Here is a 13,806-nt window from a genome sequence, read left to right on the forward strand (position 1 = left end):
GGAAAACGTGCATAATAATAGCCGGTGTTTACTGAGGCTTTCCTCTGTGCCAGGCCCGAGGTCAAGCAATTTGTAAGTATTCACCTATTCACTCTGCACAACAACCCTGGAAAGGAGGGGCTATTCTTCCGATGAAGAAATGGACACAGACAGGTTGAGCCACTTGCTGTATGTCACACAGCAGGTAGGGAATGGAGGAGATGCGTGAGCCCAAGTGTCTGGCTCCAGAACCCAGCCCTTAACTCCCACCATGGGACCCCCTTCACATTGCCCAGGGTTGCTGTGAAGATTAAATCAGATTAGATCCGGGCAAAACTGGGTAGTGAGCCCTCAGGAAACGTTTACTGTTCATATTATGGTTGTGATTAATATTTGCCCAATGGATGGCGTTTTGCCTCACTGGTCCTTATTTCCCTCAGTTGCTGAAAAATCCAGATAAGGTATCACCCTGGCCCCCTCCCTCACTCATCACATCCACGAGTTGCCAAACTTCCCAAATATCTCTGACTCTACCCTTCTTCGCTCTGCTCCTTGCCACTGGCCTTGCCCTGCCCCCGACCCCCCCCCCCCAGCTGCCCAAAGGATCTTCCCAAAGGACAAATCCACTCATGTCCCTCCCCTGCTCAAACCCTCCCACGGCTCCCCAGGGCCCTCAGGATAAATCCAAAATCCCCCCTCAGGCCTGCATGACCCTGCTCCTAATCCTAGCTGACCACTTCCCACCTCAGCTGCTCCCACCCATCCGGGAGCATGCTCACCCTACACCTTCCGAGATCAGGGGTCAGGCTGGCTTTTGCCTTTGGCCCTCTCTGTTCCAGGAACAACAGGGGCAAAATTCAACTCCCCCTCCTCCTGCTGAGGCCCCTCTCCAGGCTGCTTCCTGCCTCTCCCGCAGGGTTTGACAGGTGAATAATAAAAATCTCCCAGGTGCATTCCACACCCGAGAAACACTGGCAGCACCCTGGGCTGTAGCCACCTGTAGTGGATCAAATTGCGTCCCCTTGAAAAGATATGTTCAAGCCCCAACTTCCAGAACATGTGCATATGACCTTATTTGGAAATAGGGTCTCTGTCGAGGTTATCAAGTGAGGTTAGGGTGGGGCCTAATCCAATCACTGGGGTCCTTATAAGAAGAAGAAAGGATGCAGAAGAAGGCTGTGTGCAGATAGGGGCAGAGATTGAAAAAATCCAGCTACATATCACCCAACTGGGATCGCCCAGAGTGGGTCCAGGCCCAGGGTGGGGAGGCAAGTCTTGTCAGGGAGCTCCTGGTCTTGAAGCACCCCCTGGTCTGCAGGGACCCCGAAGGCTAGCTCCGCCCCACCTAGGGACGGCCTGGGTCCAGCCCCCACCCCCATATCTCTACACGCCTTCAGCCTCCTACCTGGCTGGGGAAGGGTGTGGGGGACCCTTAAGAACCTGGTGAGCAGAGAGAACAGGGCCCTCTCCAGGAGAGGTTCTAGGCAAGCAAGTGTGGTAAAGACACAGGCTTTGTTGTACTTCAATTTAAGAGTTCTCATTACACTCATCCCAAAGGTAGAAAGGACAAAATGACACCAGTAATAAAAAATCCCAGGGAGAACCCAGCCAATGTGGCTCCGTGGGTTGGGCATCGTCCTGCAAAAAGAAAGGTCACCAGTTTGATTCCTGGTCAGGGCACGTGCCTGAGCTGCAGGTACGGTCCCCGGTTGGGGCGCTGACGAGGGGCAGCTGATTGATATTTCTCTCTCACCTCGATGTTTCTCTCCCCTTCTTTCTCCCTCCCCCTCTCTCTGAAAAGAAATACACAAAATCTTAAAAAAAAAAAAAAAACCCGCAGCTGGCCAGGGCCCCAGCAGTGCACTTGGTAGGAACATTGTCCCCATCTGCCAAGATTGCGGTTTCAATCCCCAGTCAGGGCACAAACAAGAACCAGAAGAAACAACCAATGAATGCACACATAAGTGCGGCAACAAATTGATGATTTTCTCTCTCTGTCCCTCTGAAATCAATCAATCAATAATTTAAAAAATAAATGAAAGAACTCAGGGTTCAAATCCCAGACCTGTCACTTACTTGCTGTGTGGCCCTCGGCAAGTTATTCAACCTCTCTGTGTCTCGGTCTCCTCTTTCTGGAGTCGGTTGTGAAGGTTTCAGGAGCTAATCTACGTGTGGGGTCAGCACGGCGCCTGACGCGTAGCAAGTGCTCCCTCGGCGTGGTGATCACGCTGTGTTTCCTGGGGTCACACATACCTGCATTCATCATCCACTCAGCGAAGTCCCACTGAGTATGTGCCTCCTGCGTTTGAGACATGAGGCACCAGGGACCCGGCAGTGACTAAAGCAGCCAAAATTGCCACCTGTGTGAGGCTGACATTCTGGTGGGAGAGGGAGTCAACAGAGAGACTGGGAACAGTGATGGATGTGGTTTGTCGATGGTGCCAAGTGTTGTGGAGAACAACAACGGAGGGCGCTGGAACACAAAGGTTTGGGGGGCGGGGGAGCTGACCAAGTGGCTCTCTGGGGGGCCCTTCTTCCTGGCAGAACTGTGAGTGTAAAGGCCCTGAGGTGGCAGAAGGGCCCTTGTGGCTGCAGGGAGTGAGGGGGTGGGGGAGGGAAAGCGGTGGTGGTGATGGGGCCAGTTCTGCAGGCACCTGCGGGCCAAGGTGAGGACTCCGGCTTTTCCTGTGCGCGAGATTAGAGCCACCTGCGCGTTAATCTACACGTCATCTAAAAGGGTATTCACAGCCTCGTGCGGGGACAGCGAAGACATCGTGACAGCGTGTGCTCATCACACGCACTGGAACCTCACGTCTAATCTCTTCACGTTTTTAAATGAAAATTAAATAAATTCCCAAAATGTGTGGCGTTGACAATTTGAAAGCAAAAAGGAGCAAGGAGGATCCCAATCCCTGCCTACCCATCCCAACTCGAGGGACACCCGTGCGTAGCTGCCAGGTGACTAATGAGTGAGAAACCAGAAGTGGCCCTGGCCCCAGACCTGCCTGCCTGGACATTGATCGCATGGCGATCAGCTTTACAGCCAATTTATTTTCTGCACTCGTTTGAAAGAAAAGCCCAGGGGAGGGTCTCATGGCCTCACCAGGCCCTTGGGCTCCCTGTCCCACCTCTCCCAACTCCCCCCACCCCCCAGCTCTGAGCTGCCCCCCAGGCAGAGGGGGACAGCTCTTCCCTACAGCAGAAAGCCAACCAGTAAAGAGAAGGAATGATGGAACTAGAAAACCCCCATTTGGCAGCCACCATAGTAATAACTGATTCAGGCAAAAAATCACCAGTGAGGACTGAACCAACGTGGGTGGAAGTTTGAGGAGCAACAGGCTATTCACATGGTCTCGGAATGTCTCCCCACAAGATACGGATTAAGCACAAAATGGGTAAAAGGGGAACTCTCTCCAGGAGAAACCTGGCAGACACCACCTTCACCAAGGGATCCAAGTCTATGTCAGCAGTTATGGTTCAAACTGACCTCTTGTGCCTCCTGCTACCTCGTGCTGACCCGCGTACCGTTTCCGGGATCCTGCCAAAGGGCACGACCCGAATTTAATCTTGAGGAAGCATCCAGAAAGTCTGATTTGGGGAGCACCCTACAAAATAGCTGGCCTGAAATGCCTCAAAAATGTCAAAGTTGCAACATTCCAAGAAAGGAGTTGTCCCAGAATAGAAGAGGCAGGACAAGAAAATGCAACCTGTGATCCTCGGTCTCTCCCCACCCCCACCCTCCAGCGGGCTTTGGAGGGCATCGCCGGGACGGCGGGGAAAGCTGGTCGTGACCGTGGGCTAGAGCACAGCATTGCACCAACGCTAAGTCTCCAGATTTTGATCGCCCCACACTATGGTGTTAGAGAACGTCCTTGACCTTAACCAATGCACACTCTCCGACGGTTCTGAGAAACTGAAAACCTGCGTGTGTGTCTGAGAAAGGGCAGACTTGATAAAATGTTAACATACTAAAGAATCTGAATGAACGATTCCAGGTTATCGTGCTTTTCTTATAGCTGCTCTGCCCCGTTGAAATCATTTCAAAATCAAAAGCTTTTAAACAAATCTAAGACACTGTCTCCCTGCTTCCTCCCCCGGTCACCGTCCACCCCATTCCATCTCCTGCAACAACCCCCCCCGCCAGAATGCTTTCATTAGATTATTATAAATCCTTCTAGAGTCTCCATAGGTGAATATAAATAAGAATGAATATCATGCTCATTTCCACCCTTCTTCCCACAAAAGCAGCATGTCCTGCATGTTATTTTATTTTACTTTTTCACTTAGCAGTGTGGTGGTTCCATGACAAGTTGGGCTGTTCGATCCTCACTCTTTTTAGCCCCATCTCCACCCAGCCCTGACCCAGGGGGCCCAACATCCCCTTTAATGATCAAATAACTCACCTGCCAGCAGTCAGGTGTGCGCAGCACAATACTGCTGGCCTACCTGCCACAATGCTTCTCACATCCAGTCTTCCCCAAGAATCCACCGTGCCAGGGCCAGGCCAGCTGGGCCCCTAGCCCGGTCCTCTCCTCCCCCGCCCCCCAACTCCATCCTCCACCAGGGGCCAGGGAGTCTGTATGGGAGGGAAGCGGGTCTTAGCTCTCCACACTTCAAAGCCCCAGCGGCTACCTTCTGGGCTGCACTAGGATCCCAGCCGACTGACCACACAGGCTCTGCAGGATCTGGTGGCCTCACTGACCCCACCCGGCCTCCCCAGCTTGCAGGCCCCCAGTCTTTCTCCGGATGGGGGGCAGCTCTTCCAGCCTCAGCCTTTGCACTTGCAGCACCCTGCCCTGACTGGAACTTTCTCCTCCTTCAGGCTTGCGCTGGAATGTCAGCCCTTCCCGGGGCTCTGGCTCTCCAGCGTTGATGTGGAGCCTGCCTTATCAGAGGGAGCCCCACCCATGGCTCTCCAGCACGTGCTTGCTTTAATTCCATCTTGGCACCGTCACCGTAAGAAAGCGGCTTGTTTATTTAATCATTCAGCTTGTTTTCTGTCTCCCAGCTAGGACGTCAGGTCAGTTCCGTGAGAGCAGGGACCGTCCATCTGTCCACGGCTGTAACCCCAGGGCCTAGAACAGGACCTGGCACAAACCGAGCTCATCAAAGCCAGAGGAAGGCACTGTCATCACCCCATTTTATAGAGGCAGTAACTGGGGGTCCAGGAGAGCTTTGCTCTGGGCACCCTGAGAGTCAGGGGTGTGAGCCAGGCATACCTGGCTCGCGGAATAGACCCAGTTTTAAATGCTGGCCGGGGAGTTCCACCAGGCCCATCCCTCTGAATAAAGTCATTTATTCATTCACCATCAATGTCAGCACCTACCGTGGGGTGGCTGTGAATGGCAGCCTGGGGACCTGGGACACAGTAGGCCTTCAGCAAATTGGTGCCGAGCCCCTGCGTCCCCCCCAACTCTCTAACTTTCCCCCAACTCTCTAACTTCCCTTCAGGGAGGCCGGCTACAATTTGGCGATTGTTAGAAAACTTTTTTTTTTTTTCTTTCGGGAGGAAAGCTGCAAGTCATTAAGGGCTGCTCCCGGCCTGCGGGTCACCATTTCCTGTTTAGAAGAAAGAATCATCTCTCCTTTGGAACATGAAGCTCCCCCCACCCCCAGCCTGACTCCGGGCTCTGGGCCCCGGGACGCCTGCACGCCTGCTCAGCTCCCCGCAGGAAACTGGCACCTTCGGCACCTTTTGTGCTCAAAGAGGACACTCATTTTCTCCTGGCCCCAGGAGGGCCCCAGAGGTGAGGTCACCACGCCAGCCCGCCAGCCAGGAGTGAATTATCCTGGCCCAGGACGCAAGCTGACTGTCTTCCCCGTCCTGTCCTGTCCTGGAACAGGAAGCTGAATGACCCCTACCCTTTGGCCTGGCTTCTCACCCTCCTGGCTCCAGCCAGACAATTTCCTTGCATCAAAGGCCATTTGGTACCCAGCAGCCAGACGGAGGTGTGGGTCCAACAGGGAGGCCAGAGCGGGGCCCAGAGCCCTTGGAAACAGGAAGGACGTCCTCTGCCCCCTTCTTGCTCATGGCATCCCACTGGCTGGCTGGGAGAAGCGGCCAACCCCTCTCCCCAAGTCCTGCAGGGCTGGGCAGAGCCCCCAGCCTGGCCAGCTAATGAGACCCAGACAGCCAGCTTCTCAGCCTGTGGGCCTGGTCACCCTGAAAAGGGGACAATGACAGAAGGGCAGGGCCACATGCAGAGTGCAGGAACTTGCACTCACACCCTCACCATCCAGCCGGCTACAGGTGTTTCCCAGCCTCCACATCACACAGGACACGGGGCTCAGAGGAAAACCCATTTGCACAAACAAGGTCCCTGACTGGCACACCCAGGAGTCCAAAGTCACATGTTTGAGAGGACGTGATTTAAAGCTGTGTCAGGAACATCGGAGTTCCAAGAAGCCCTGCCCCTCCCCCCCGCCCAAAGGCCCTTTGAAATACCCATTCCCCTAGAAAACCAAGCCTTTCTTATATATAAATTAACCGCTTTATTGAATATCAATAAACTGTACATATAACTATACAAAACGTTTCCTTAGTACAAAATGTTGCTTGCGATATAAATACCAGTGTACCTTTAAAAAATGTAAACATCTTCCTCCTGGGCCCACCTGTCGGGGCCCTGAAAATAGTTCTGGGAGACACATTGGTTAGGCCGAAGCACCCTACTTGGGCCCCCGACAAGTGATGGCAATTACTCACATTCCCTTTTGAGACACTGTTAAATTGCCCGTGAAACAGGTGCCACCAGGACAAACTGGAGGCTGAAATAGCTGCCCAGGCCCAGGGGCACCCTGGGGTCTAGACGGTCCCGCAGGCCCGTGGGTGCCCCTGGGGGTGGGTTATTGCAGTTACTCGCACCTCCTGGAGAGGTGGCCTGAGGGTTTCTGGGGTGGGAAGGAGCGAGGTCCCCTGAGTGGGGTGGGAGCCTCCTATCAGTCTGTTGGCTTTTGTCCTGTAGCTCAAAGCAGCCATATCCAAACAGTTTGGATACACAAGCCCACACAGAAAGGCCCACTCCAGAATGCTGGGAGCAGTTGCTGCCAGAGGGGCCGCCCTCCCAGCAGCCGTCCGCAGAGCCAACTGAGGCCCCAGAGCAAACACAACTGGAAAGTGGTCCTCAGTGTCTGTGGGGCCAATGCAGCCAACAGGGGGGCTCGGAAGGGAATTCCATGGTGGTGAGAAGGATGCGGGGGTCCTTCCTTCCAGAGCTGGGGGGAGGCCACTGCAGGGGGTGGGTCTAGAGAGGTGGAAGGAGCCTCAGGGGTCAGCGGGGGCCCCCTGAGCAGCCAGACTCTTGGTGCTTGTGGAGCAGGGACATGCGGGAGAAGGTGCGGGAACAGGTCTTGCACTGGTACTTCTTGACGTCGGAGTGGGTCTGCAGGTGGGCCCGCAGGTTGGAGCGGTCGGCGAAGGCACGGCTGCAGTGGGAGCAGGAGAAGGGCTTCTCCCCTGGGGAGAGGAAGCAGGAGGCCATCAGGAGACTGCTCAGTTGCTTGGGACGACAGCTGACATTTACTGAAATCCCTGCTCCTCCACCCCCAGGCTTCAGAGCCCTCCTCACCCCTGTGACCCAGGAGCCCCGTGACCCAGAAAAGCCAGGCCGTGCCCAGTGTCCAAAGGCCTGGTTTTCAATCGGGAGCTCGGGCCAATCAAAGTACTTTACACTTCTCCCTCAATCCGCACTTTGCCTCAGTTTAGAGGTGGTGACTCCGAGGCACAGAGACATTAAGCAGGGCTGCCCAGGAGGAGCCAAACTGCCTCCAGGGGCCTTGATTTTTACCACTACGGAGGCCGCCTCTCCATTGAGGAGGCTGTAGTGGGGGCTCCTTATCATCACTCCTGAATTCGCTTCATCTGGGGATAAGAGGGGCCTAAGAGGGGACTTAAAGGCCTTCTCCAGGCTACCCCCCTCCCCAGCAAGCTGGGCCACTGCTCTGGGCCAAATGGAAGCTGATCACACTCGCTAATTTCAAGTCTCCTGTCTGCTCCTCAATCAGCCTGAGTCCCAGGAGGGCAATGGCCTCCCCCGAAACCCATTCCAAGCCTCCAGCCCAGGTGCTGGGCCTCCCAAGAGGCCTCAGAAACCTTTCCCCTCAGGACTTGTTTAAACCCCCTCCCCACCTGTGACCCTCATGCCACCTGCCTGGCCAAGACAGTTTTGTTTGTTTTTGGCCAAGACCGTTTTTTGAAAGTCTTAAGCCCAGGGCTGGGTACACAGTAAGTGCTCGATAAGTGCTTATACAAAGAGTAAGGTTTTTTTAAGACCTCAGAGAAACCTAACCTGTCAATCACCATCAGATTATTGCATTGTTCACCAACTTCTCATAATTCCTGCCCCAACCAAGAGGACATAGTTCATAGCCCAAAAACACTGATGACATGTTTTGCTTTGTTTTTTCTCAGGGGTGCAGCACTTCCCAAATGAAAAATCAGAATAGTAACTCATTTACCAAATACTTATCAAGCTCCCACTATGCGCTAGGCACTCCTTTATAACATGGAATATTGTTATAGAACACCGTTCTCCTACCCTTCCACTGCTAGGCCCCTGGACCCTGGCCCTCTGGTTAAATCCCTCAGCTGGAATTCCAGGCAGCCGGGAATGAATGAGTCGCAGGAGCCTGCGGGGTGCCTGGGGCGCTGTGCTGGGCACTGGGAAGGAGGATCCTGCAGTCCAGTGCCTGGGGCTGAGTGTGGAGCCACCCATCCACAGGCTCAGTCTCCTAAGGCAGTCGGGGACTCCCTAGCCTGAGGAGTGGAAAAGGGATGTCATTTGCTCTGTCCTTATTGAACACCCTCTGCATACCAGGCCTGAAGTGTTTGACGATTGCCTTCTACAAGGTCCAAGTGAAGTTCTCCCTCATTCACGCACTGCCTCGTGAACAAAGCGCTACTGTGAGCAGACCTGGGGAATGGGATGGAGGTCTGTACTCCCGGGGCACAGAGAGCCAGCGCCCTCTGATCGCCTTGGCGAGGGGAAGGAGCCCTGGGCTCCAGCATTATACATTGTGACTTAGGAAAGTAACTTCTCTGTGCCTGAGCTTCCTCATCTGCAAGGTGGGGATTATGGCACCTTGCGCTGAAGGCTGGAGGGCGGTGGAGTCCCTGCGTTAACAAAGGTGAAGGGAACCCCGGGCACTGAGGCCCACGCAGCAGTGCTCACTGAACGCCACCTGCATATTACGCGGTAGACATGAGCCTGCACAGCGGGGGAGGAGGCCTTGTAGGATGTGATGGGGTGGAGGTTTGCGCGCAAGCGGGAGGCACAGACCTCCACCCAGCACTGAACCCCCACCCCCAGACGCCTTTATGGTGCTCCTGGCGAGTGTGAAATCGGCACCAGGCCGGCAGGGACAAAGGCCACCGAGGGGGGCACTGTACATGCGATACTCCCGGGATTAACGGGGCCTGACATGCTGTGGGCCAGCAGCTGCGGCCCGGAACAGGTGCTGGGCACCGCTGCCCTATGCACCTGCTCCACCCAGCCAGCCCCCACCCACTGGGGCCACCATTAAGGCACACAATGGGTGTCACTGAGGATGGCAATGGTGAATTTCAACGAGCTTTTTGTGTCCGAGCCATGCCTTTACATTAAAATAATGTCCCATGAGAGGAGAGGGAAGGAGGGCCAGGGGGCACCCCAGGGTTTCAACCCCCCGGCCCAAATGGAACCCCATCAGCTGGGCAGGCACCCAGGACCGCACAGAGGCCAGACAGTTGGATTTTTACATGTTAAAATCAGCGCCATTTGTGCACCAAGTAAGAGAAACAGGCAGCAATAGTGTGCAAGCTGGGGAGGGTGCCGGGCCACTTTGCAGGAGTATCAGCGACTCCAATAATGCCTGCAAAATGCGTTACTCACAAACCACCCCTGACCCCCGTGGCTCAGAGGTCAGCCCCTGGGCCAGGAAATGCCAGAACTCAGTCTCCAACTGGACAGCTTGACCCCAAAGCTGATAATATGACCCTTGAACCTTCTCCCTCAACAGTCACTCTCTTAAAAAGCAGCCCCAAGCCCTGGCTGGGTAGCTCAGTTGGTTGAAGCGTTGTCCCGACGCACCCAAGGCGGTGGGTTTGATCCTGGGTCAGAGAACATGAAAGAGTCAACCAATGAATGCATAGGTAAGTGGAGTAACAAAGGTTTCTCTCTTTCTCTAAAAAAATAAACAAGATTTTTAAATAAAAAATAGAAAGCAGCCCCAAACATCAACCCTGACGCTTTGGGATGATGCTCCAACAAACTGAGCTACCCAGTCAGGGCCTAGTATTCTGTTTCTAAAACACCAAGACATAACCTGTTTTCTGCCAGCTAAGGTGTTCCCGGGTCTGCATGACAGGATTGAGTTTATCTCCTTCAACGTGGGGGTGGGGAGAGCAGACCTGAGACCATCATGATAACTGAGGATAGCCACCCTGTGAAACACTACCATAAGCTACCTTATGTGTCTATTCAGTCATGATCCTGGGGTTCAGAGAAGTTAAATCACCTGTTAAAGGTCACACAGCAGGGAAGCAGAACCAATACCAACGACCATTTTTGTGCATGCTGATCCTGTACCAAGCGCAACCCAGTGCTTTCTGTATTCTTTCTTTCATTTAACCCACACAGAAACCCCCTGGCCAAAGGTATCTCATGTTCAATTTACAGATGAGGAAACTGAGGCTAGGAGTGGAGTATCAGCCCAAGGTTGGATTGAGGGAAGTTCTCAAAGCAGCATTCAGAGCCAGGTGGGGGGTCTCTAACAACATCCTGCCTGGCTGAAGTGGGGGTGGGCTGGGGGAGGGTGGGGCAGGGAGGGCCCCTTCACACCTGGCTCCAACAGCAAGGTGCTGGTTGCACCTTCCCCATATCCAGCGCCAATCCATTTGGCTAAGAAACTGAGATTGCAGAGGCGCTTACATTTCAGAGGGCCAGGCCCCTGAACTGCTGAGCTACAACACAGAAGACTCAGTTTCTACCATCTGAAAGTGACAGTAAGCCCAGTCTCACAAGAGCTGGTGAAGAAGGCAGTGGGGACAGTGAGGGGGCAGCCAGTCCGCGGGGGCACTCACCGGTGTGGGTCCGGACGTGGCCTTGGAGCAGCCAGGGCCTGGAGAAGGCCTTCCCGCAGGTGCCACAGACGCAGGGCAGCGTGTGGCTCCGAATGTGCATCTTGAGGGCGCCCAGGCTGATGTATTCCTTGTTGCAGTATTTGCAGTTGAAGGCCTTGCGGGACTGGGGGTCCTTGGCCCCTGAGAGCCCAGACAGCTGCTTGGGCAATGGGCCCAAGCCTGGGAAGGCAGCATAACCTTCAGCCTCCAGGGAAGAGGCTGAGGTGGAAGAAAAGGAGGAAGGTGCTGGTGAGGGTGGGCTGGGGGGCTGGGAGCCTTTTCCACTGTCCTCATCTGACAGGGAGGTCAGCTCTACAGCCTTGGGGATCTCCTGGGGCAGAAGGGAGGCCCAGCCAATTGGCTGGGCCTGGGGCGCCAGGAGAGAGTCCCAGATGAGCGTGGGCAGTGAGGCTGTGGGGTTGAGGACCTCAGGAGGCGGGATAGCCGCCAGCAGGTGGGCCTGGTCATAGGGCTGCTGGAAGGTAAACTCTGAGGAGAGACCGGGAGAAAGGCAAGGTCAGGTGTTAGATCAGTCAGTCAACAAACGCTAGCCTGGTGGGGGCCAAGGCCTGAATGGGGCTGACACTCAGTACTTATTAGATAAATCAAAGCCTCGGACAGATAGGTTCCAGCCCTCCCGGAGCTGCCTCCTCACCCAGGTCCTGGTTCTTCCACCTCAGCCTCCAGAGCTCACAGGAAGGACCCCCTCTTTCCAGCTCCAACTCGAGGAGGTCACTCCTCGGAATTCCCCAAGTCCCCAGCCTAGGGCAAGATCCCAGCCCCCAATCACCCCAAGTCTGAGGCACCCCCCGTGTCCCACTGCCCCTCCCCATACACATCTCTTCTCCTACCCCCAACCCCCGAATCCTCGGGACTCCAGACTCTTCCCAGCGCCTAACCCGTGTCTCTCCCAAAGAAGCACCCCGCTCTCATTTCTCACTCGCAGGGTTCTCCCGCCTCTGGGCGGCTGAGAACTGCCCTCAAAACAAGACCGTCGCCCTCTAAAAGCCCTCCCCCAACCGCCCGATCCACCTGCCGCGGGTTCCTCGTACCCCTCCTCCCATTTCCCCGTGCCGAGGCCTTTGACTCGTTTTTGGTCCCTTGCCCTTCTCCCCATGTCCGCTCCGCTAAAGGATCCCTTTCGCTTGTCTCCCCCAAACCCCCACCCCCGGGGGCCACATCCACTCACCTGGAGAAGAGTCGTGCAGTTCGCTGTAGTTGGGCCTCCGGCGGGAGCAGGCAGACTTCCTGACAAGGAAAGAGCGCGGCATGGTGGCCGAAGCAAGCCGGGGTCTCGGAGCCGTGCTGGCGTCGCAAGGACCCTCTCCCGCGAGGCCGAGCCGCAGCGATTTGAGCAGAGCGGATCCGCCAACTCCTTAAGTACGCCAGCCATAGAGGGCGTGGCCTTTGTCACCTCTGCGCCAATCAAGGAGCGATTTCCCGGAGGCCACGCCCCAAGCAGGTGCGCGAGGGGCTGGCGGGGCTCGCGCCGCGTGGCGCTGGGAGCCGGGCGGGGGCAGCTCCAACGTCCGGCTGTGGGCGCTGTACTGACCGCCCGGCGGCGAGCTGCTGGGCAGAGGAGGGGCAGGCGGGGTGCCGGACGTCGGGAACCCCAGGCAAGGCCGGACCCCCTTAGGGATCCCACGCACCGGCCAGCTCAGCGCCGCACGGTGGCCCGCCTCTGGCGCCCCCTGGTGCCGCGCGCACTAGGGTCTGGGCACCTGACATTCCGAAACCGCCTCCTCCTCGGGCTTGCGGAGGGGGCGGAAATTTCCTCTGCCCGACCGGCGCTTCTCAAAGAGCGTGGGATAGACGAGGAACAAACACTTTACCGGGGAGGATGCGAGGAGATGGGCATCTTCACGTGGCTGCTCCAGCGTGAGATACCACAGCTTTCTCGCAAAGCTAGCAAAATGTATTCGTTCCTTCACTTAGCCAGTGTTTACTGAGCGCCCACCATGGGCCAGGCACTGGTGTCGGAGCTGTGGACTCAGCCCTGAATAAAACACTCGAGGTCTCTACCGAAGGCTAGCTAGCTCACCAGCCGGTAGGGGAGACAGACGAAGTAAACAGACAATTACAATGCAAACGAAAGTGCGCTTTGATGGGGAATAGGGGGAAGCCACAGGGCGCTGTGTCAGTCAAGAAGAGGCAGGTCACCTGACAGGGGGGGCAGGGCAACTTCTCAGAAGAAATGCAGAAATACTGAGGGGACAGGCCCGAGGTAAGAATCAGTAACTACTGCAGAGCCCTCGAGAGCGAGAGCGGTTCCCAGGGATGGGGGTGGGGTAGGCCGGCCGGGAGGGGTCAGATCTTCTGGGCCTCCAGGGTGTAGAGGAGTTTGGACTTTGCCCCAAGGACACTGGGGAGCCAAGGAAGGATTTTCAGCTGTGGAGGACCTGTTGGAGTCTCATTGAGACAGATCACTCTGGCAGGTGGGAGAAAGTAGCAGGGAAGTGTGGTGCCCAGAGGGGTCTTCTCACCTGTCTGGGGATCGTCAATCCTGGTATCTAAAGGACCTAACACTGGGCTCCACGGCGGGGGGCGGGGTTGTGGGGGGACTGATTGATCCAATGGGGGGTGGACCCAGGGAAGGGACAGTGGACGCTCACCCCTAGCTCTTCTGTGAGCCCACTGATTCCAGACTGGGCCATGCCAGGCCCGGGGTAGGGATTGGGGTCTAACTTGGTTCCACCTGTGAATCAAGGACCATGAAAACCTGTAGTCCC

The 13,806-nt window shown here is 55.8% G+C and overlaps 1 protein-coding gene across 1 annotated transcript; it reads right to left on the reverse strand.

Annotated features, from left to right (window-relative positions):
* Positions 1-6,472: 6,472 nt before the first annotated feature.
* On the reverse strand, positions 6,473-12,411 carry SNAI1 (snail family transcriptional repressor 1). Its single transcript, XM_024559162.3, has 3 exons — positions 12,267-12,411; positions 11,039-11,566; positions 6,473-7,435 (listed from the first exon to the last, which is right to left on the reverse strand). The coding sequence occupies exons 1-3, from the start codon at positions 12,346-12,348 to the stop codon at positions 7,251-7,253; spliced, it is 795 nt and encodes a 264-aa protein (XP_024414930.1). The 5' UTR covers positions 12,349-12,411; the 3' UTR covers positions 6,473-7,250.
* Positions 12,412-13,806: the final 1,395 nt, after the last annotated feature.

Source organism: Desmodus rotundus, chromosome 6, assembly GCF_022682495.2.
Source record: "Desmodus rotundus isolate HL8 chromosome 6, HLdesRot8A.1, whole genome shotgun sequence".
Taxonomy (NCBI): domain Eukaryota; kingdom Metazoa; phylum Chordata; class Mammalia; order Chiroptera; family Phyllostomidae; genus Desmodus; species Desmodus rotundus.